Source organism: Myxocyprinus asiaticus, chromosome 36, assembly GCF_019703515.2.
Source record: "Myxocyprinus asiaticus isolate MX2 ecotype Aquarium Trade chromosome 36, UBuf_Myxa_2, whole genome shotgun sequence".
NCBI classification, from domain to species: domain Eukaryota; kingdom Metazoa; phylum Chordata; class Actinopteri; order Cypriniformes; family Catostomidae; genus Myxocyprinus; species Myxocyprinus asiaticus.
The window spans coordinates 38,429,143-38,452,517 of NC_059379.1; the positions used below are offsets into that span (position 1 = coordinate 38,429,143).

The window sequence follows — 23,375 nt, forward strand, 5'->3', positions numbered from 1 at the left end:
ACTTTGTTACCATTTTGCCTATTGAAATTTCCTGCTTGGTTCTCCTGATTTGTAATAAATCTCTCTTGCAAATGGATCCTCTACCATCTACGTCTGCTGCAATATTACAGTCATGAAGAGCTAACAAAACTTGTAAAAGCATCAAAACCAACAACATGTATGCTAGATCCTATACCAACCATGCTACTGAAAGAACTTCTCAATATTATTAACTCCTCACAATATTTTGGACAAGTACCCAGAAACTTCAAGCTGGCAGTTATTAAACCACTTATCAAGAAACCACAGCTAGATCCTGGAGAGTTGGCTAATTATAGACCAACCCCAAATCTCCAATTTATGTCTAAAATTCTAGAAAAGTTTTTTTTTTTTTTTTTTTTTTACAGAGAAATGGATTCTGTGAAGAATTTCAGTCAGGATTTAGGCCCTATTATAGTACAGAGACTGAAAAAATACAGAGTATTTTTTTTATTATTATTATTGGTCAACTACAATCTATAAATCTGCCACAATGCAGAAACACACAGAAATAAAGGGGTAAGACTATAAACATCAAGAGTGCAAATGATACACACCCGCTCTCTCTGTCTCTCTCTCTCTCTCTCTCTCACACACACACACACACACACACACACACACACACACACACACACACACACGCACACACACACACACACGCACGCACACAAATGAACTGGCAAGACTATAACACAGAGCAAATGTTTTTAAATTGGTCAAATTAAAAATAAAAAATAAAAAAAATGCAAAACACATTTCCTCATTTTACAACCAGGGATGAGTTAGTGAATCTCTGCAGTCATTTACTGGATATACTTGTCAAGTCATGTAATTTTTTGGCAGCAATCTACCCCAAATGCACGCGCACACACACACATGAAGAGTACAAGTGTGATTCTAAAACAAAGACTGCACAAGGGTTAAATATTGATCTGTTTCTCACCCACACCTATCATATCGCTTCTGAAGGTATAGATTAATCTACTGGAGTTTCAGGGATTACTTTTATGCTGCCTTCATGTGCTTTTTGGAGCTTCTAAATTTTGGTAGCCCTTGACTTGCATTGTACAGACCTACAGAGCTGAAATATTCCTCTAAAAATCTTTTTTTGTGTTCTGCAGAAGAAAGACAGTTATACACATCTGGGATGGCATGAGGGTGAGTAAATGATGAGAAAATTTTAATTTTTGGGTGAACTATCCCATTAATGTAGACATCAATGACCTCTAAGCCATGCTCCCAACAATTTCTACCTCAATACCTTTTAATGACTCCTAATAGCTTCCACAACTACTGATTACATCAACTTAATAGAATGTTAACATGCTGCTTGCTTAACCCTTGGATGGGTCAATTTGACCTGTTTGAACTTTTACCACTGTTTTAAATGAACTTAACTAAGTTTTCTGCCTGAAACTTCAAGACATCCTCCACAGAGATGATCTGAACCTAGCAATATAATTTGTTTCAATATTTATAAACAGAGCTGCAAAAAAGTCCCTACTTTGTACCTCCGGGTCAGTTTGACGTGGATATAAAAAAACATATGAGAAAGATGTAAAATGGTAGAAAAGTTCAAAATGGTAATATAAATACACACACACACACTCATTTTTTTCACACAAAGTTTTTTTTTTTATTGATATTAATGTTCACAAATTATTTTACTGTTATTTTATACTGTATTTTTATTTGTTTCAAATGAAAGTTTTTAGTTATTGGACTATTTTGTTCAAATAATCATGTGAAATTGTGAATAAAAAAATAAACAAGTTTGCGTGTGCTCTAATCACTACTTCTGTAAGCCCCAAATAGCCACAAACTCTATGGGGGAAGGGTGGGACTTTCCAAAAAATACTGGATGGCCCTGTCCCAAATGGCACACTTGATGTGGACTTGCTGTCTCACGACCTTCATTTGCGCATTTCTGCGAAGTGCATGAGACCGTAGGGTGTCCCATTTGACATTTTAGCGCTCAGAGGGGTGAGCATCAGTGCAAGCTCCACAGTGTACCATTACCCAACAGTCCTTACTACTGATCCTCATGACCAATCACAGCGGACTAGAGTTTCTGTGCTGGAGCAAAAATCATGGTTTTCCAGAGATATGAAATTACTACTATTCAGTTTTTATTGAACAGTTTTTCCTGGGGAAGTTTTACATTCATAAAAGTTGTAACCTAACACTAAACCTTTGTTATTGTTGTTTTAAAGAGGATTTTAAAATAATTGTGAGTCTCAAAAACAGATTTAATATCTCAAAATCAAGAAAGGAGAGAAAACTTTCCTGCACATAGCTGTAGCTTGTAAGATTGCTTATATTTATTTATATAGCAACGTTCGGTCTAACAGTGATATACACTCAGTGACCACTTTATTAGGTACACCTTTACACCTACTTATTCATGCGATTATCTAATCAGCCAATCGTGTGGCAGCAGTGCAATGCATAAAATCATGCAGATACAGGTCAGGAGCTTCAATTAATGTTCACATCAACCACCAGAATGGCAAAAAATGTGATCTCAGTGATTTCGACCGTGGCATGATTTTTGGTGCCAGATGTGCTGGTTTGAGTATTTCTGTAACTGCTGATCTCCTGGGAATTTCACGCACAGCAGTCTCTAGAGTTTACTCAGAATGCTGCCAAAAACAAACAAATAAATAATAATAATAAAAAAAAAAAAAAAAAAAAAACATCCAGTGAGTGGCAGTTCTGTGGACGGAAATGCCTTGTTGATGAGAGAGATCAATGGAGAATGGCCAGACTGGTTCGAGCTGACAGAGAGGCTACGGTAACTCAGTTAAACCCTCTGTACAACTGTAGTGAGCAGAATAGCATCTCAGAATGCACAACATGTCAAACCTTGAGGCAGATGGGTTACAACAGCAGAAGACCACAACCTACCATTGTTGTGGAGCGTGGGGAAGACTTTTCTCCACTCTCTGTAAGAAAACTCTCGAAGTCAGGAGTTCCAGGTGTCAAAGGTTAGAGTTTATTGAGCAAATCAACAAACCCGAGATGTCAGCTGAGATCTGACTGTTTTGGTCAAACCCTCTGTTCTTATACAGTTTGCTATCTAGCATTAACTCATGTCTACGCCCTCTTAATATTTTTTGTATCCAGTGGATTCTGTTTCCCACCATTCTTTCACTGAGCCTCTGACCTCTTTTTAATGGTGGGAACCTGGCTTTTAGTCCATTTAAAAAAATAACATTTTAAATTAATTTATCATGAAAGTATACAATCTGAGCTTTTGCTGTGCTTCCCAGAGTTTTCTTGTATCATTTTATCATTGTCCCTGAGGTCACAGAGTGTTTTATGTAACATCAGCACATTTAGTAACCTCATATGCCCTCTCCTGGGTCACACAAAGTCCAGGCTTTCTATGTTAGTTCATGTTGATATAAAAGTCTACTATACCATCAGTGTACCTCAACAGAAATCGAGATGTATCAGACCAGGCTATGTTTTCCCAGTCTTTAACGGTCCAGTTTTAGTGAGCATGTGTTCTTTACTGATAGAAGTGGAACCCGACGTGGTCTTCTGCTGTTGTAGCCCAAGGTTCTGCTGTCTGTCTCAAGCTTTGATGTGTTGTGCATTCTGAGATGCTATTCTGCTCACTACAATTGTAAAGAGTGGTTATCTGAGTTACCGTCTTTCTGTCAGGTCGAACCAGTCTGCCCATTCTCCATTGACCTCTCTCATCAACAAGGCGTTTCCGTCCGCAGAACTGCCGCTCACTGAAGGTTTTTTGTTTTTGGGACATTCTGAGTAAACTCTAGAGACTGTTGTGTGTGAAAATTCCAGGAGATCACATAATTGGCTGATTAGATAATCACATTAATAAGTAGGTGTACAGGTAATAAAGTGGTCACTGAGTGTATATACCTGCAGAAGTATGGCTGTGTGTATTTTATAATGATTTTTGCAATATATGGCGGTGTGTTCTTACTATACATTTGACTGTGTTCTAAGCATCTGCATTTAACCATCCAGGTGTCCGAATCATGTTTATTTGTTCTCTAAATATTTTAAAAGATAGGGTTTTGTTGTTGTTGTTAAATGTGCACTTTGTTTTTCAGAGGTTCTTGATTAAAATGTCTAATGCTTAATTGTCAGTGTTGCTTGGAATTATGTTATAAATATATATATATATATATCCAAAAGTTAGTTTAAAGTGTGTTCCTTTACCTATCTATCAATTTCATGACTTATCAAATATTAATTTATAAAACTACATGTATATGAAAAACACAAAGTACAAAAATGCGTCATCTAATTGAAGTCTTTCCCAAATGCACACTTTTATAACTCATGCACCCATGCACTTGCTGACTAGCGCCCCATCAGTCTGCACTCGCTTGCGTCACCAAAGTCTGGACTCAGAGGAGTCACAAAACAGGTTGGGGTGCCCCCTGACATTCAAAATATTTTTTCTAGTGTTTAATTGCCATCTAGTGGAATGATCTAAGATTAAAAGTAGGGAGATGGAGCAAACAGAGCCTTTATTATAAGCTTTTGAAGCTTTGTTATTACAAGACTTCTGAAGCTGTGTGGGGCATCCCCTGCCTTTCAGATCTCTACATTGTGATAAAAGGTGATAAGAGAAAAAAAAAAATATTGTGTTTGCTGCCACCTAGAGGAATGATTTAACACCAAAAGTAGAGGAGATAGAGCAAACAGAGCCTTTATTGCAAGCTTTTGAAATTGAAGATATATAAAAAAAGGTCAATTTGACCAGGCAGGATCAAAGTAGGGACTTGATCGTTAAGACCATTCAAGGGTTAAGAGAAAAGTAAACCACATTGGAATTGAGAGAACTGGATTTATTGTGTTTTAATGGAAACAATATCCTGGTAGTGCATTTCCAAACTAACCACCCGTCTCAATTTTACAAACTGCACCTGAGATTTCATTCAATTTGAACTTGAAGCCTCCATGTCTTTGCCACCCATCACAGGAAAAAAATAAGACGTTTTTAACATGATATATACAGTATATCAATTTCAACAACTATCGGCCAGTTAATCAGTAATCAGCATTCTTTCAACACCTTGGCAAAATTCAATATTGACCAACCTCTAATGTACACATTTTAATACTGTAAACCACATTTGTTCTCAGCCTCATGGTTATGAGTCTGTCTGAATGCATTCACATACATTTTGTGTGCATGATTTACAGTTCTTCATGCCGTGTTCTCTCTGCATCTTCATCCACTTTCAGTTTGAGTTCATCTAGAGTGATCAGGCCATCAGTGTTCCTGTCCTGGTTCCTGAACATATCTCTGATGACACTGTCTGGATCTTGAGCTGGTTTAAGACGACCTTTCCCCTCTGCTACCTGCTGTTTGATAAACTGTGAAAACTAAGGAGAGACAGGGAAGGGCAGTAAGGTTAAAACAAAATCACTGCTTTCTATAGAGTGTAATACTTATTAAAATAAGGATACAAGTACAAAGGCTAAAATGTCTCAAGTGCCAAGAAGAACATGATAGCCCAAATAGATACAATTACTCAAACAACGATTTTCTTAATCAGTAATGTAAGAAATGGAACTCCTCCTGCACATTGCAGTCTCCAGACATGATCATGAACATGAGCAGAGCGCTCGGAAGTGTAATCAAGCTTGAAATCATGATTGTGCCTAGAGACTGCAGTGTGAAGATTTATAATGAAAAAGGAGTTACATTTTGGTCTGTTTCTCACCCAAAACTAATCAGATATCTTCAGAAGACACAGATTAAACCACTGGAGCCTTAAGCCCCATTCACACCGCCAGCGAAATCGCACAAGACAGCGACGCCATTCCATTCATTTTCAATGAGAGCACTGCGACTTCCGCCGACACAAGCTGTCGCGACTATTGGCAACAGAGATCGCCGTGGGGAGCGACAAGACAAGTTGAGAAAATTTCAACTTTATGCAAATGATGAGCGACATTCGCAAGCGACTACCAATGAGAGTGATTGACAGAGGAGCTAACGTCATCCATCTCCAGGCAGGGTGAGTGTGAGATACTGGAGTCGACTCGAGTACAGGCAAGACGGAGGAGAAGTTAAAAGTTTCTGTGAGTGATTTCACTGTTCTATATCATTCGTCTTAAACCACATACATAGTTATGGCCTAATAAAATAATGCGTGGAAAACCATTTTGGCATACTGAGTGAGTTTGATTCATATACTGATATAACGTTCCTCTTGTTTAATGATATGATGCATTAAGCACTGCTGCAGGTTATGTCAAATGCTCTCCCCTGCAGAATGTGCATTTTTAGAGGCAAAAGAACTGATTGCTTGTGAAATTAGTAAGATATCTTAGTTTTATCGGCAGTATCATCTGTAAACAGCATTTCAAACACTACTACTATGGCCAGTTGTGCAGTCCAGCAATAACGTTAGAGCGGCGGCAGCAGTAGGAACGCCCAACAGCGACACAGATTGCAAAGTCTAGCGACATGCCACCCACGGTGTGAATGGGCCTCCAGCAACAACCGATAATAAGTGTTCTTTATTCTTTATGTTTAGTGCAGGGCAGTTCAACGTCATCAACAAGTGGGCCAGATAGAAAAAAATCTTCTTGGAATCCGGGAAAAGCCAGAATATTTTGTTAACGAAAAGCTTCTATCTACAGATAATGTGTTATAGTAGGTATAAAATATTTGTTCACTATATAAATAAATAATCTGTGCTAATAGCTTTATTTATTTTGTATGAGAAAACCTAGCAGAGAATTTAGAAAAAATAAAAATAAAGGCAACTTGAGACAAAAAAAAACACAAAAGTGCTTTCAAAATTGGTCCATAACAGAGAGTAAATCAGACTGATACAAATTTGTTTTTATTGAACAATAACAGTGAAGTTTGTTATAGATGCAATGATTTAAACTTTTCACTTTCAAATAGAATTTCTTTAACAAATTAGTGAATATAATTTTTCTGTTTCTCCGAACTCACACTTGTTAGTTGTCAATGATTTTAGTTCTTTAATCTTCCCATTACATCAAAATGATGGATAATGATTATTTGTAATGCAACCTCTGAAAGCATCTATAAAACATTGAGACGTGGCCACCGTGATCCCCCTCCCAACCAGATCACTGTGCCTCCCTAGCCAAACTGTTATATTTGACCAAACTGTTATATCTTTCACGTGTTTTATCTGCTTAACAGACACAACATGCAAATCTATTATATTATAAACTCAGCTGTCACTTTCAACTGCTTTTATTTTCAGCAAACTTAACGTGTAAATATTTGTATGAACATAAAAAGATTTCAACAACTAAGACATAAACTGAACAAGTTTCACAGACATGTGACCCATAATGTGGCCCTGAACAAAGGAGGGGTCAAAAGTAACAGTCATTATCTGGTGTGGCCACCAGCTGCATTAAGTACTGCGGTGCTTCTCCTCCTCATGGACTGCATCAGATTTGCCAGTTCTTGCGGTGAGATGTTACCCCACTCTTCCACCAAGGCACTTGCAAGTTCCTGGACGTTTCTCGGGGGAATGGCCCTAGCTCTCTGATCCAACAGGTCCCAGACGTGCTCAATGGGATTGAGATCCGGGCTCTTTGCTGGCCATGGCAGAACACTGACATTCCTGTCTTGCAGGAAATCACACACAGAACGAGCAGTATGGCTGGTGGCATTATCATGCTGGAAGGTCATGTCAGGATGATCCTGCAGGAAGGGTACCACATGAGGGAGGATGATGTTTTCCCTGTAATGCACAGCGCTGAGATTGCCTGCAATGACAACAAGCTCAGTCCGATGATTCTGTGACACACCACCCCAGACCATGATGGACCCTCCACCTCCAAATCGATCCCTCTCCAGAGTACAGGCCTCGGTGTAACGCTCATTCCTTCGACAATAAACACAAGTCCGACCATCAACCCTGGTGAGACAAAACCGCGACTCGTCAGTGAAGAGCACTTTTTGCCAGTCCTGTCTGGTCCAGCGAAGGTGGGTTTGTGCCCATAGGCGACGTTGTTGCCGGTGATGTATGGTAAGGACCTGCCTTACAACAGGCCTACAAGCCCTCAGTTCAGCCTCTCTCGGCCTATTGCGGACGGTCTAAGCACTGATGGAGGGATTGTGTGTTCCTGGTGTAACTTGGGCAGTTGTTGTTGCCATCCTGTACCTGTCCCGCAGGTGTGATATTCGGATGTATCAATTCTGTGCAGGTGTTGTTACACGTGGTCTGCCACTGCGAGGATGATCAACTGTCCTTCCCGTCTTCCTGTAGCGCTGTCTTAGGAGTCTCACAGTATGGACATTGCAATTTATTGCCCTGGCCACATCTGCAGTCCTCATGCCTCCATGCAGCTTGCCTAAGGCACGTTCACGCAGATGAGCAGGGACCCTGGGCATCTTTCTTTTGGTGTTTTTCAGAGTCAGTAGAAAGGTCTCTTTAGTGTCCTAACTGTGACCTTAATTGCCTACCGTCTGTAAGCTGTTAGTGTCTTAACAACCGTTCCACAGGTGCATGTTCATTAATTGTTTATGGTTCATTGAACAAGCATGGAAAACATTGTTTAAACCCTTTACAATAAAGGTCTGTAAAGTTATTTGGATTTTTACAAAATTATCTTTAAAATACAGTGTCCTGAAAAAGGGATGTTTCTTTTTTTACTGAGTTTATTACTGTATACACTGAATAAATCATTAAATTAACTAAAATGAAACTTAAAAACTTAAACATGAACTAAATTAAACTATTTGCTTCGAGCAGTGGCGTATGCTGGCATAGGCGATACGCTCCTCAGGGATTTGAACTTGAGACCTTTCTTACCCATTGGCAACATTCACACGGAGTACCAACAGGCAGTCATGTGACGTGTGAACAGTAGTAATGTTTAGTATTATATACATTGGCGGTCCATCAGTCCAAAGGTGGCTGAACCTCCTAAAAAATTAATTCAATATGAACCTAACAACTAAAGTGATAAAGTTAACAGTTGTTTCTTTCATATGCAGTAGCCCAGTCGAGTTTTAATAATTGCAGAAAAAGCCAGGAGGCTGACAGCATCAAGGCTTCGCTCAGTTAACTGACCAATCAAAATAGACTTTCAAATGATGCAACGTCATTTGCTTCAACCAAAAATGGGCCTGAAAAGGCTAAATGAAATTTGCCTCCTTCCACATTAATAACCAATAATTATCTGAGGTAACCTTTCAAGCCAATCAGCTTTCAGTATCACGTTAGTGCGTCATCAATCCTGGTTGTGGTTAAGGTGTCAGGTGTGAAGAAAGTGACATTTAGTCAAATATCAATGAAATCCAAATTATTGAAGGATCTCAAAAGTGAAAGACTGAAGGAATTATATTCTGTTTATTGAAGGAGCGGAGGATGGAGTTGCTGTTCACATGGTGCGTTGATGAGGCCCTCCATTAATTTATAAACTGGTCAGTTACTAGATGGCACTGCATGACTGATTTGATCTATTCTGCTGGCTATATTGACAAGTGGGTTGGTGACGTATTGTTTAATATCAAGACTATTTTAAGATATCAGAAAGAGCTTATACTGTATGTGTATAGGAGCATAATTATCAGCAAAAAAGATGCTATCTTTTATTGGTTTGATAAATCAGTTTTTATGTACATATCAGCCTCCCTGGAAAATTACCTCACGGACTGCCACTAGTGTATTTTTCTGTTTCTTTCTTAAACGATATTTTGATTAATTTTGTTTCATTTTCTAAAAGGCTAAAAAGGTGTAAATATTATTTTGAATATTTGATGTGTTTTAGGAACATGCAGGTCTTTTTATATTTCAGACGAGGACAAAAGAACCACCACTAACTTTAATTATGTCACAGTACAGTTAGGGGAAAGTGAAAGCTTTGGATCATAAAATATTGTAAACTGACCTCCTCTAATGGAACCTGTTTGTCCTGGTTGATGTCCAGAGCTTCAAAGAGCTCAACTGGAGTTTCATTCAGCCACACAAACAGGTACCCTTCAGGAACCCCTTTCTGCAGGGACACCAACTCCAGTTCAAACTGCAGCACTGCGCTCCCTGGGACAACACCAGCTGAGAAAGAAAACAAGAGGAAGGAAAGAGATGCACTGAAAAGAAGTAACTCAAATCTCTCACTAATATGGTGGTGTACATTATATTAATGTTTCTTATTCTTTTGCTGCTCAGAGAACCATTTAGTAGAGAAAACATAAGACATACAATTTATTCTTAATTCTGAAAAAAAATAAATAAATATGTGAAGAGAGAGAGGAAACATAAAAGTTATAAAACCTGGCAAAGGTATTAGGGGAAGCCCAGCCTACAGCCAGACAAATTTCCTGCAAGTACACATTTCAACTAAGCCCAATAGTTAGTAACATAAAATTCACTTTATTTTCAGTGTATTGTAGCTGTACAGTGTACTGTTATGCTTCAGTGTGAAAACGCTAGCAAGTCTGCTGCTGTAGTAACGCTGTAGCTTCGTATACATGCTACTTCGGTGTGCAATGCAAAACAGCCATTACTGTGTGAACCTGTACTATAGTTCATGTCGTTTTGGGCTGAAACTCAGAGATCCTGCTGTACGTGAGCACTCTTATACTTTTCTTAATACAGGCAAAGACACTTTGTGACCTTTATCTATCACACCGTCAAATTTTACAGATATATTTTTAAGTATTACACACATATACATATATAAACTAACACACACCTCCTTTCTCTCCATGTCCGAGGTGTGGCGGCACTATGACCGTCCGTCTCTCTCCAACACACATGTTCCTCAGAGCCTCATCCAGGCCGTCGATTATTTTGCCTCCTCCAAGCAGTACGTCCTGTGGGGCCTCGTAATCACTCCTGCAGTACACAGACATAAACAACTGATGAGCCAAACCACAAAAACATCAGCAGAAAGCAACTCTTTCCGTTCATCATTGATTAAACTAATTAACATTTATATATAAAAATTGTTTTTATAATAAAACAATTTAATCTAAATTAAATTTAAAGATTTAAAGAGAGGTGCGTAGTTGAATGTCAGATATATATTTTTTAAATGTTGGCTGACGCAGTGTTTCATAGTGAAATGATTTATTAAAATGAACTCACGATGTAAAGAGCAGCGTGCCGTCCAGCATTGAGCAGTTATAGTGGTACTGAATGAAGTCATTGACTTCACTGCTCTCATTACACGCTTCAGATCTTTGAGTGATTTCCACCTGCACGGGATCTTTAGGGTTGTGGAAGTCAATCACATGGATGTCAAAGACCAACACGGCTGAACCTGGAATCTCCTTACCTGACCAAGAACAGTTACAATCACCAGCTATAATCACACTTTAATATGCAAACAGAGATGTTATGTGAACTAGTAGTCGGTCCATATACTGTATATTTATAATTTATTAATGTTTGTTGTAATGTATCATGTACCATAATTTAATCGCGATTAATCACAGAAAACTGTGCGATTAATTAGTTAAATTGTTTCTATACTTATAAACAACAACCTAAAATCAATAGTTTTATATATTCCCATCATTTTTTATTCAATGACATCATTTGCAATACTTCATGGGATTTTAGGTCATGCCCTCATGAAAGACAAGTACAGAGATTTGTACCTTTGTGTTTTCGTCCGATTTTCAAATACTTTATGTAACAGAAGTTCTAAGTTTTCTTTGCACAATTTTTTTTTAACTTGTATCTGGACTTTAAAGGATTCAGATCTCTTTTTTGTTCACTCTAGTTGTAAGATATCAGTCCACTTTTCATTCACATGTTGTTGTTTTTTGGCACCCAGTCAACTTTGTTGTAATTTGTAAACAAATAATAACGATGATAATAATAATAAATTATAATTCATATTATTATTATTATTATTATTATGACTTTTATAATTTTATAATACAATAGCAATATATTTCAGTTGTGCACCTTTTAAAACCCTTGACCTTTTATTTTGATGGTCTGAACACTCCAGGTAGTCCTGTAAGTGCCTATATGTGGGCTAGTTCACAGTAGATTATTTGGCTTCTCATTCAATATCCGGTGAAATGCTCCTCCTGTGCCATTCTCAATGCATGTTATAAGCGAAGTGAACCGAACTTTTGTGTGTAACGCAATTTTTTTTTTTTTGCGCGCCACTCTGAGAGCTGAAAATAGCCACGAGAGCATCACCAGGCTGCACGTGCTATGTATGTGTGTCATAGCCATGCCATTCACTAATGCGCTGCACATGCAGACTACATATTTACTTATTAAACGTAGTCTTTTGCGATTCAAAGCTATCGCATGTCTTCAAGTGGCTTTGAATAAAATGCATGAGTCATATGGACTACTTTAATGTTTTTTTTATGTAATTTTTGGTGCTTGACAGTAATGACCCTGACTGACTCACAGTATCGGATTTGGATCAGGCTTGTCGGACCAATACCCGATCCATCTAAAAACATCAGCATCTGAGCCAATACCGATCCAGGTATCGCATTGGTGCATCCCTATTTTTTATGTCCTTGAAAATTTTGGACCCTACTGAGTTGCATTGTATGGACAAACAGACATATCTCCTTAAAAAATCTTTGTGTCCTGCAGAAGAAATTCACGTGCATTTGAGATGGCATAAGGGAGAGTAAATGGTGAGAGAATTATAATTTTTGGGGGAATTATTCCTTTAAAGGGGTCATGACATGAGAAACTAAATTTTCCTTTATCTTTTGACATATAAGAGGTCATTGTACTATAAAAATATCACTGCAAAAAGAGAATTTGTTGAAACCAAGCAGCCAAAACTACTTGTTCTCTACTTCCTACTGGTAGACATTTGCATCTGACGGCCTCCACAACACCACATACATGCCTACATTACCTTGTCACTTCCATAGCCCCAGCCCAGTCGTGGTGAGCAGTGAGATGTCAAAGAGAGAGCAGGTCAGTCAAGAGCAGAGAGCCAATCATAACAGTGTACGTTTACTGTCAAGTCTTAAAGGAGAAGCAGCACCAAAACAGAGCCTTTCTGACAGAGGGTCAGAATGAGGGTGGAAAATGATCATGTTTTACAAATATTTAACTGTCTTTTGTCCAAAAAATATATTATAATATTATAATTTAACCTGAAGGAACATATTAAAATAATTAAAATGCATGTCATGACCCCTTTAAGAGTTTTCCACAAGCGCTTTTACAAACTTTTTTTTTGTGCGTTTCCTCAAATTGCACTTAACATGAACATGCAACGACATGCCATGAGTGCTACTATCACATCTGTATGCGACCGTATAGTGTGGTTCTTCATTGTAACTTCTTCATATTAGTAATTTATCTTGCCAATGAAATGTTTAAGGCAGATGCTAAAGGTAGTTGCTATTTACACTCTAGTGCAAATATTATTTTCACCCCAACCCTAGTGCAAATAATGGCAGATGCTATTTGCTATTCCCCTAATTTCCCCTATTTAAATACAAAAATTCAGCATAGGGGCATCGCAGCAGCATGTTTATTGTGTTTATTTAGCATCCCACAGATACCCTAACAACCTCTACCCCTAAACCTAACCCCAGCGTTCCCTTACAAACATGTTTTTTACTTCAGTAACCATTGTATCACCATAGTATTTTGTAGAAAAATCATAGTAACAACAAAATGAAACATGTTACTATATAAACACCACGTGTTCATCTCCTGAGACTTTCACAAAAGCATTGATACAATCTCCACACGACTGATGCCAAGCTGCGGGAAAAAGGCATCACCTGAGTGCAAATAATTACTCCAATTGTTTAAAGTAATATTCTTGAATACTCAGCATAATTGACTACAAACTGTAATTAAAGGAATAGTTCACCCAAAAATGAAAATGCATTCACATTTACTCTTCCTCATGCCATCACAGATGTGTATGGCTTCCTTTCCTCTGCAGAACACAAATGAAGATTTATAGAAGAATATTTCAGCTCTGTTTGTATACAATGCAATTTAATGGGTACCAAAATTTTGAAGCTCCAAAAGCACATAAAGGCAGCATAAAAGTAATCCATATGACTCCAGTGGTTAAATCCATATCTTCAGAAGCAATATGATAAGTGTGGGTTAGAAACAGATCAATATTTAAGTCCCTTCTTTTTTTTTTTTTTACTTTTTTATTATAGATTTTTCAAGAAATTGATTTATATAGTGTACAAAAATAAAATAAAATAAACAGTAGAACAAGGGGTATACATTCGGTTTTTGAGGTATGTACAGGTTAACAGATTCACAGACATTAATTATTGTTTACATTACAGTACTCAATCCATTTCTCAATCCAAACAAGAGTCAGTTCTTCCATACTGTAAATTTCCTTAACAATTTCTACCATTCTCCAATCAAGGGGATGTCCTGCTTATACCAATGTCTAGTAATACTCTTTTTGCGTGCTACACTTAATATGTTAACAAGATATGCATCTCCCCTCAGCACAGTGTGTAGTGTTCCCAAGATACAGTGTTGAGAAATCCCTCGGTTTTTCGTACCCTAAAATCTTTTTAATCTCTAACAGAACCATGTTCCAGAAAGGTAATATCTTTGGGCAGCTCCAGAATATATGAAATTGGTCAACATCCACATGCCCACACATCCTCCAGCATGGCTGTGGTGTGGATAATTGTTTACTTTTGATTTTGGGGGTAATGAAAATACGCACTAGGTTTTTCCATGCAAACTCTTTCCATCTCCGTGAATGTGTAATTGTATGTTGTGTTTTGCAAGCAGAGTACCATTCTTTGTTTGGGATTTCTTCCCCTAATTCTCTTTCCCATTTATACTTGATATAACTAGAGGTGATTTTTCTATTCTCCCTCATGGCATGATAGAGAGAAGAGATTATTCTGGGATTATTCTTTGTATACGAGTCAATTATCAACTAATTTATTTAATTCCATGTACCTCGCTTTCTTAATTTCCCTCTCAAAATAGTCCCATGTCTGTAGATACCGATAAAAATCATGGTTTTCCAAATTATAATTTTCTTTTAATTCTGCAAAACTTCAAAATTTCCCTTACTCAACAAATGTACACAATGCAGTTAAACCTTTAGTTACCCATCTCTTAAATCCTAAATCAATGCACCCTGGTTTATTGTCAAATGCCACCCATCTCAACAACTTAATCAGATTTTTTGTTATACTGCTTGACTCATTTAAACCATATCTCAAGTGTAATAACTGATATTTGATCTAGATTATTTCTTGAAGTCAATTACTTTTCTTTATCACCTAAAAGACTCTGTGTAGGTAAACCCTATTATTCATGTTTTTTTCCCCTCCCAAATAAATCTCAAAATCATCTTGTCCCAAGCCCTGAATTGAATCTTAGGAATCATTACTGGCAAAGCTTGGAAAAGATACAGTAATCTCGGGACAACATTCATTTTCACATTTTCGCTATTCTAGAGCTGAATTCCATGGGTAGAGTTGACCATCTCTCAATGTCTCTTTGGATGTCCTTATTAATATTATAATTGCTACAGTAGAGTTCTGAATATTCTTTTGTCAGAATTACCCCCAGGTACTTGATATGCTTAGCATTCCATTTAAGATGATATGTTTGTCTGATTAATTGTGATGGGAAGAAATTAAATGAAAGAACCTGGGTTTTCGAAACATTTAATTTATATCCAGATAGTTTCCCATAGTCCTCCAGTAGATTCATATAGATTCAATAGTGGAAGAGTAGTTTTCAGTTCCTTAAGATATACAATAACATTGTCAGCAAATAACATGTTACATGCTCTACTTCTCCAATTCTTATCCCACTCAAGCCCTCATGTTGCCTAACTGCTTGGGCCAAAGGCTCAATATAAAGAGCAAAAAGGGTAAAGCTCAAACAGCAGCCCTGTCTTGTTCCCCTACTTAGATTGAAAGTGGCTGTAAGATGCCCATTCACTTTGATTCTGGCTATCGGTTCTTGATAAATTGTTCTAATAGATTGAATTGAATTTTTGTTGAAACCAAATCTCTCAAGCATCTGGTATAAAAAGGACCAGTTGACGCTATCGAATGCCTTTTCTGCATCGAGGCTCAAACTGGCAGCACATTCCTGGTTTTGTCTAATATGTTCTAAAATATGTAACGTTCTTCTAATATTATCATGGGATTGCCGGCTCTTAATAAATCCAGTTTGGTCTTCAGCAATTAGATCAAGCAAAACAGTTTCAAATCTTTTACAGATAATTGAGGTAAATAGCTTATAGTCCACATTCAGAATTGAAATTGGTCTATACGAATCAAAGTTATTTATTCTGACCTTCTTTCAGGATTATTGTTATGACAGACTCCCTTCTTTGAGGGTCCAATTGAACGATCTTAATAGTATTGGTTTCAATTCTTCCCTAAACATCTTATACCATTCCGATGGGAAGCCATCGCTTTCTCCAATTCTTCCAACATAATAGGTGAAGTGAGGAATTTGTTCTGTGCTGTTCCAATCGAAGGTAGATCTAGGATGTTTAGAAATGTTTTCATCTTTTCTATACTTGCCGCTGGAGGTTGGGAATATAATTTGTAATAATCCTCAAAAATAGATTCTATCTTTTCCGGCTTACATACTAATTGTTTTGATTTAGGATCTTGAATTTTGTAGACTGTATTCAGTGCCTGTTGTTTTTAAAGCGGCGAGCTAATAACTTTGTACTTTTGGGACCAAATTCATAATAAGACTGTTTTGTTTATCTCAACTTTTTCTCCAGCTCACTTTTCAAAATGTAATTTATCTCATTTGTTTAAGTGTCCCTGGGTCCTGATTACTCTTATGTTGGTGTTCCAAGTCTCGTAATTCTCATAATTCGCAAATTTTGCTTTTTTGAGAGCAGCAGTCATAGCAATCATCTTCCCGTGTGACTGCCTTAGCAGCGTCCCATAAAATAATGGGGTTAACTTCCCCTGTATCATTCTCCTCCATATATAACTTTATATCATTTTTTATTTGATTTACTATTTCTTTGTTATTTAGTATTCCTACATTTAAGCCTCCACGACGTATTCTTCTTTCGAGTACTCATGTCTATTTTAAAGTGAACAACATTATGATCCGATAAGTCAGCTACACCAATTTTGCATTCTTTCACTTCATGTCGATCCCCTTTACTGATCGAAAAATAGTCAATTCATGAATGGATTTTGTGTGGTGCTGAATAATAGGTATAATCTCTGTTTAAAGGGTGAATATCCCTTCACACGTCAATTAAACCGAGGTCTTCCAAAAGATTCCTAACACACTTTGATATCTGTCTTTTTCTATTACAGTGGCTGGTGGTATCTAATTTCGAGTTTAATACCACATTAAAATCCCCTCCTAGAATTAGAACTCCCTCTGTCTCTTGAGCCACCACACTGAAAATCAATTTTGCCCCTTATGATAATATATCTTCATTCCTTATCACTTATTTCCTTACAGTATTCAAAGCAAACTGAGTTTGGGACAAGAATTGCTACTCCTCTCCTATGACCTTTTTTAAAGGAGCTATAAAAACTATTTTTAAAACCTAACTTCTTTAACTTTTCATGTTCTTGCTGTGAGAGATGCGTCTCCTTCGAATATTGTTTCTTCGCAATCTTGATTCAAGGTCGGTCAGCTTCTCTTGCATTTCTTTGTTCTCTCGAAGTGTTTTAAATAGAGCAACGTTCGCTTCGACAGTCCATGTCTCTAACTGTCGGGTGAAGTAACTGTGTCCTCGATTATACATTGTTCAGTCCCTTTTGTTTGATTACTAATGGTTTTCCGACTTTTCGTTTTTGCTCCCCCACTCATTTTAATCAGAACACGGGTTTAGCATTTGTATTTTGGGGGATAAATCTGACTGACTATTGGGAACTACTGATTATACGGCCATCCACTCCGCCATTTCAACCGGAAGCCTTAAGTCCCTTTTCACTATAAATCTCTACTTTCACACTTTTGTTTTTGGCGATTCGCATTCTTCGTGCATATCGCCACCTACTGGGCAGGGAGGAGAACTTATTGTAAAAAAGGACTTGCATATTGATCTGTTTCTCACCCACACCTATCATATCGCTTCTGAATATATAGATTTAACCACTGGAGTCTGGAGTCTAAGTATGGATTACTTTTATGCTGCCTTTATGTGCTTTTTTGAGCTTGCATTGTATGGTCCTACAGAGCTGAGATATTCTTCTAAAAATCTTTGTTTATTTTTAACAGAAGAAAGTTATACACATCTGGGATGGCATGGGTGAACTATCCCTTTAAATATAGTTTGGTAATCATTTTGTGAAGAACGATCTATTAGTTTTACACAATCACTGCTTCGTTCATCATATATGCCTTTACAATATTTCTTTTGAAAAAATGTACTTGTGTATCAAGGTGCAAGCTTCCAGGATCAGTGAAGACATACTGTGTTAAAGGTGCTGTATGAAATCATATGCAGAAAATACTCCTTCTCCCTAAAATATGTAACTGAAATAAGTGTCCAGAGATATCTCACCCGTGTCTATGACAGCACTAGATTGTGTAAACAGCAAACAAAAATGTGACTGAGGGCTGCAGAAACATTATTTTATCAGCCAAACAGAAGACTTCGATGTGCTTTATGCCTGCCAATCATTTTGCGCATTCTCATAGTGTTGTAGTTGAAGAGGATCATTCAGGTTTAATGCCATATTCAGATTCATGACAGTTGTCAGCTGAAGGCGCTATTTTGCTACTGTTGTGACAACTGCGAGAAGTGTGAAAAGGAGCAGTTTGGAAATTCTGCTAAACATCTCCTTTTGTGTTCCACAGAAGAAAGAAAGTTATACAGGTTTGGAGCGACATAAGGGTGAAATCATAAGTGGTCTAACCTGCCCCCTGCTGACCATACGCGAGGTGAGGCGGTAGGATGATTCTTCTCCTCTCTCCTATACACACGCCCAGCAGGCCTTTATCTATACCAGCGATCATGTAGCCCAGCCCGATATACGTGTTATACGTCTGGTTACGCTTATAGCTGTGAAATACGTAAATAATTGTGAAAACATTTACTAATAGTTTATCAGATAAAATTAACTTAATACAGAATAACCTCAGTCTAATCAGTTACTTCACACCATACAGCAAACAACAATATAAAACAGGCAAACAAGTAGATCAACCTGGAGTCAAAGGTGAGGCCGTTGAGGAAGGAGGCATTGTAGTGGTAGCGGATGTAGTCTCCTTCAACAGATTTGCGTGCACATGGTTCAGGCACATGTGTTACCTCCAAGCTGAGGTCATCTTTAGGGTTATAAAGGTCTTCCAACAGAATATCATAAACGACTGATGCATGAGGAGGGATTTCTGTTCCTGAGAGAAAGACGCCAGCACATGACAGAAAAGAAAGAAAATTAAAACAAAGGGAAGAAGTTAAAGATCCAAGAAAAGGAGGTTACTGTGTCTATATGTATTATTATGATCATATAGGCCTATGTTTTGTTTTTTGTTTTCCACGCTTTTACAGGAAGTAGGTCATATAGGAAGGGTACTCAAATTTGGAAAGCTGAGGGATGCAAAGTAGGCTCCCTTTGCCTCAAGAGACTCTTTTCTTGTTATTATTTTTGTAGTTATTAAAAAAAAAAATAAAAAATAATTATTACTTTCTTATGTTAATGAGTTGAGCAGACTACACTAAACATGCCATTTTAATACATCATGGAAATATAATAACAAGAATAAAAATGTATTATATAGATACGATATATAGCTTAAATCTTGTAAGAGTATTGTTCTTTGAAAAATAAACTGTGATTTACATTTATTTTATAATAAACACATATAGGCCTATATGTTTTTTCAGAGATCCATACTTTTACATGAAAGTAGGCCATTTAGTCTATTGCAGCAAAATGCCCCACAATTTGTGAAACTTCAACATTTACAATCATATACAGAAAGAAGATATGATAGAGAGATTTATTTCCTTGCCACAGTCGCCTTTGGCTTGGTCACTGGGTGCTTAAAGACAAAGACATTAAGGTGCGACTATATAAAGCTGTTTACTAGGGGCTTTAACCCGAAAACAATAAACAAGTATTTATTTATTTTTATGAAAGAAATGTAATAACACTAAATTCAATAAAGTAAAAAACACTAAAGTTGTGCATTTTTGGGGGGATTTTATGGTATTTAGACCTTATTTGGCTCTAAATTACTAAATTAAACCATTTTCATATAAAATAAGCACATTTTATGTTATCTTCACTTAAAAAAAAAACTTCATTTAAGTACATTGAAAGAGTGTTAAAACATAAAAAAAATATGTCATGCATTGGGGGTCTCTGGTGACATCTGCTGGAATAAAAATAATTACATGAAATGACAGCAATGTCCAGTTGATGGCTTTGGTGCTCCATGCATCGGCTGATAAGCCAATTTTGTAACAAGCTTAATTTCTAGATATTATCACAAGCTATGCATTGGATATATTTTTAGACATTATAAAAAAACTATTATTTGTCAAATTGTAGCAGTTTTTTTTTTTTAAACCACTTGGGTTGAAATATCAGATTTTGCAATGATGCTCTGATAGGCTGTTAAACCTGACCATGCTACCACAGAAAACATTAATTATTTAGTATTATTATTATTTTTTTTACCTGTCATTTATTTCAAACATCAGAATTCTTGCATAAACTCTGTCACACAGGGGTCAGACTCAGACTTCGACCTGTGCGGTACGTTTGGTATATGCGGACAGGTTTGTCTATACTTGTGAGGGCCAAATGTCCTCATCAGTAAAAATATGAAAAAGCTCTTAAATCGGTCAGATGAACAAATGTAGTGATGTGCACATGTTTGTGTGATGGTTAGGTTTAGTTTGAGGGATAGACTTTGGAAACAGAAAATATCATTAGCCTGATATGAAATCCAAGGGAGTCAATGAGAGATCACTAACTTAGTCAAACAAACCTGTATGTGTGTGTGTGTGTGTGTGTGTGTGTGTGTGTTTAATGCATTGCGTTTTATAGTCTCTCCCCTTCATTTATGTGTGGTTGTGTTCTGCATTGTATCTGATTTATTTATTTATTTGACAAAAAAAACAAAAAACAAAAATCTCTGTATTTAGTATTTCCCATTCATTTCCTATGGCGGGTCAATGTTAATCCGAACACCACCACCATGACCACAACCACTTTGACTTATCGAATCAAGTCCAGATTTTTGTGTGTGTTCATATAGAAAGTGGATGAAACGTCACCAAGTCTTGTACCACTCAGATAAAGGATACCATTTTTATTAAAGAAACAAACTGAAAATGGGTCAGAAATGATCAGAGGAGTGCATGAGCGTTAAGACATTATAGTAAGATTTTCTGTAAAGTTGCCTTAAAACAATTTAAAACAAAAATTACTCTACAAATAAAAGTTGGTTGACTTGATTGACAGGTGGGTAGGTGGTGCCTTACTGCTGTTCGATGAACGTTTACACTATAAGCCCAATGTTGTCATGTGTTTTCGCCCACCTTCAAATACTTTTTGAATCTCCCTCATGGTCTGGTCTAAAGGAGGGCTAGAGGACACAATCCATGCTCTAACTGTCTGATGCACATAGCACACAAAATTGGAAAATGCTTTCTCTTTCTAAGAGCAAATCTGATTGGCTGGTTTGATGGAACTTCCACAAGAAGTACCACACAGGACTTTTCATCAGTTCACCTGGAAATAGAGTCCTGTTCACATGGCTAATAAAACTAATACAATGAGTGCTTTTGAAGATGAAATTAATTACCAGATTTGTCCAAGTTTTCTAGGTATTCAAAGTTTCGTCTGAGGCGAGCAGATTCATACTGCATATTCTGCTTTGTTTACTTAGTTATGTCGGTGAAATAGACGAGGTTTTGTGTGCTGTACTTGCACTCTCTAAACTTTTTCCACTATTTTCCTGTATGTTTTCTGTGCAATCGCTCGCAATGACCGCCCCGCCATTATATAAATTACAATGTATTTCTTTCTCCATGTCAGTCTTTTATTATGGTATGATACATCTCCGATAACCCCGACCCTAAATGGCACGTAATGACAAAACCGACTGTGACTGGTCATTTTACATGTCAGTTAGATGTTTTTTTTCTTGTCTAAGTGGGTGGGTTTTGGCCAATTAAAGATACTATATGGTTCAGAACTTTGCCGTTTTAAACTATGCGCGACTATTGCACACCCTGTTCTTCCTTGGCACGTGCACCCAGAGTGTGAAAAGCCAAAGAAAATACTAAAGAGTGCAATCAGGCCTAACCAAACATTTGCTGATACTACCAAGATTTCTTTACATCTTTACATTTACAAGCAGATGGTTTGCTTACTGACCATATCCTTTCTCTCCAAATGCCAGAAATGGGGGGATGATGAAGTGCCGTATTTCTCCCACACACATGCCCAGTAGCCCTTCATCCAGACCCTTTATAAGCAAACCTTCCCCAACCAGTGAGTCTTGAGTCTGGGAACGCTTGTAGCTGCATGATGCACACACCATAATAGTCCACATATAAACACACACACTGTGCTAATATATTATGTGCATGTAATTTCAGATACTTTAATTATATACTTTATCCAAAAATGAAAATTCTGTCACCATTTACTCCCTGTCATGTCGTTCCAAATGACTTTCATCCGTAAAGCACAAAATATTTTCGCATTCCACAAATGTAAACATCAGTTACGAGACATGTGAGCACAATGGAGTTTAGTTTCATTGGCATAACATGTCTTGACATGGCAAGTTTGAATATGTATAATGGTGAAGGAGATTTGAGATTTAAGGCGGAGGGAAAGATTTTCAGTAAATGACAAAATACTGTAAATTTCAGTCTGTTCTTCACACAAAGCTATCATGAGTTCAGACTAACTCAAGTCAATTGCACAACTTAATGTACTTTGTGGAGCTTGACAGCTTCTGGTTTCATTGTATGCAAAAGCACAGTGTGAGCACCGCTAAATATCTCATTTTGTGTTGCAGAAAAGAAAGATGAGGGTAAATAAATGATGACAGCAGATAAATGTCACTGGGTTCTAATTTATGAACAAACAAGACAAATATTTGTACTTTTTTCAAGTATTTTTGATTCTAACATCACCAAAACCTCTAATTTTTCATGTCCTCTCTGTTTTAACTCCACTAACCTGGAGTCAAACAGGCTGCCATCCAGCAAAGTCGCATTGAAGTGAAAACGCACAAAATCAGTCCTCATGACAGAGCGCTTGCAGTCAGCTGGGGTGCTGATCACTTCAGTCTGAACCTGATCTGCCCTGTTAAACACATCCAGTAGAACCACATCAAACACTAAAGTTGTGTCTGGTGGAATTGTTTCACCTGTTAATGATAAACAGAGAAAAAAAAAACTTACAGTTATCACAAATTTGTGGATCATAATTAAAT

General features: G+C 37.2%; 1 protein-coding gene across 2 annotated transcripts in view; it reads right to left on the reverse strand.

Annotated features, from left to right (window-relative positions):
• Positions 1-4,692: 4,692 nt before the first annotated feature.
• LOC127427110 (peptidyl-prolyl cis-trans isomerase FKBP10-like) overlaps positions 4,693-23,375 on the reverse strand; it is a 31,321-nt gene continuing 12,638 nt past the window's right edge. For both annotated transcript variants that reach the window (XM_051674482.1, XM_051674483.1), the window contains 8 exons: positions 23,120-23,309; positions 22,304-22,449; positions 19,118-19,307; positions 18,827-18,972; positions 11,100-11,289; positions 10,705-10,847; positions 9,901-10,064; positions 4,693-5,388 (listed from right to left, as the gene is read on the reverse strand). In XM_051674482.1, coding sequence (XP_051530442.1) covers positions 5,200-5,388; positions 9,901-10,064; positions 10,705-10,847; positions 11,100-11,289; positions 18,827-18,972; positions 19,118-19,307; positions 22,304-22,449; positions 23,120-23,309 — 1,358 coding nt within the window. In that variant the 3' untranslated portion in view covers positions 4,693-5,199. The remainder of the gene's footprint in view (positions 5,389-9,900; positions 10,065-10,704; positions 10,848-11,099; positions 11,290-18,826; positions 18,973-19,117; positions 19,308-22,303; positions 22,450-23,119; positions 23,310-23,375) is intronic.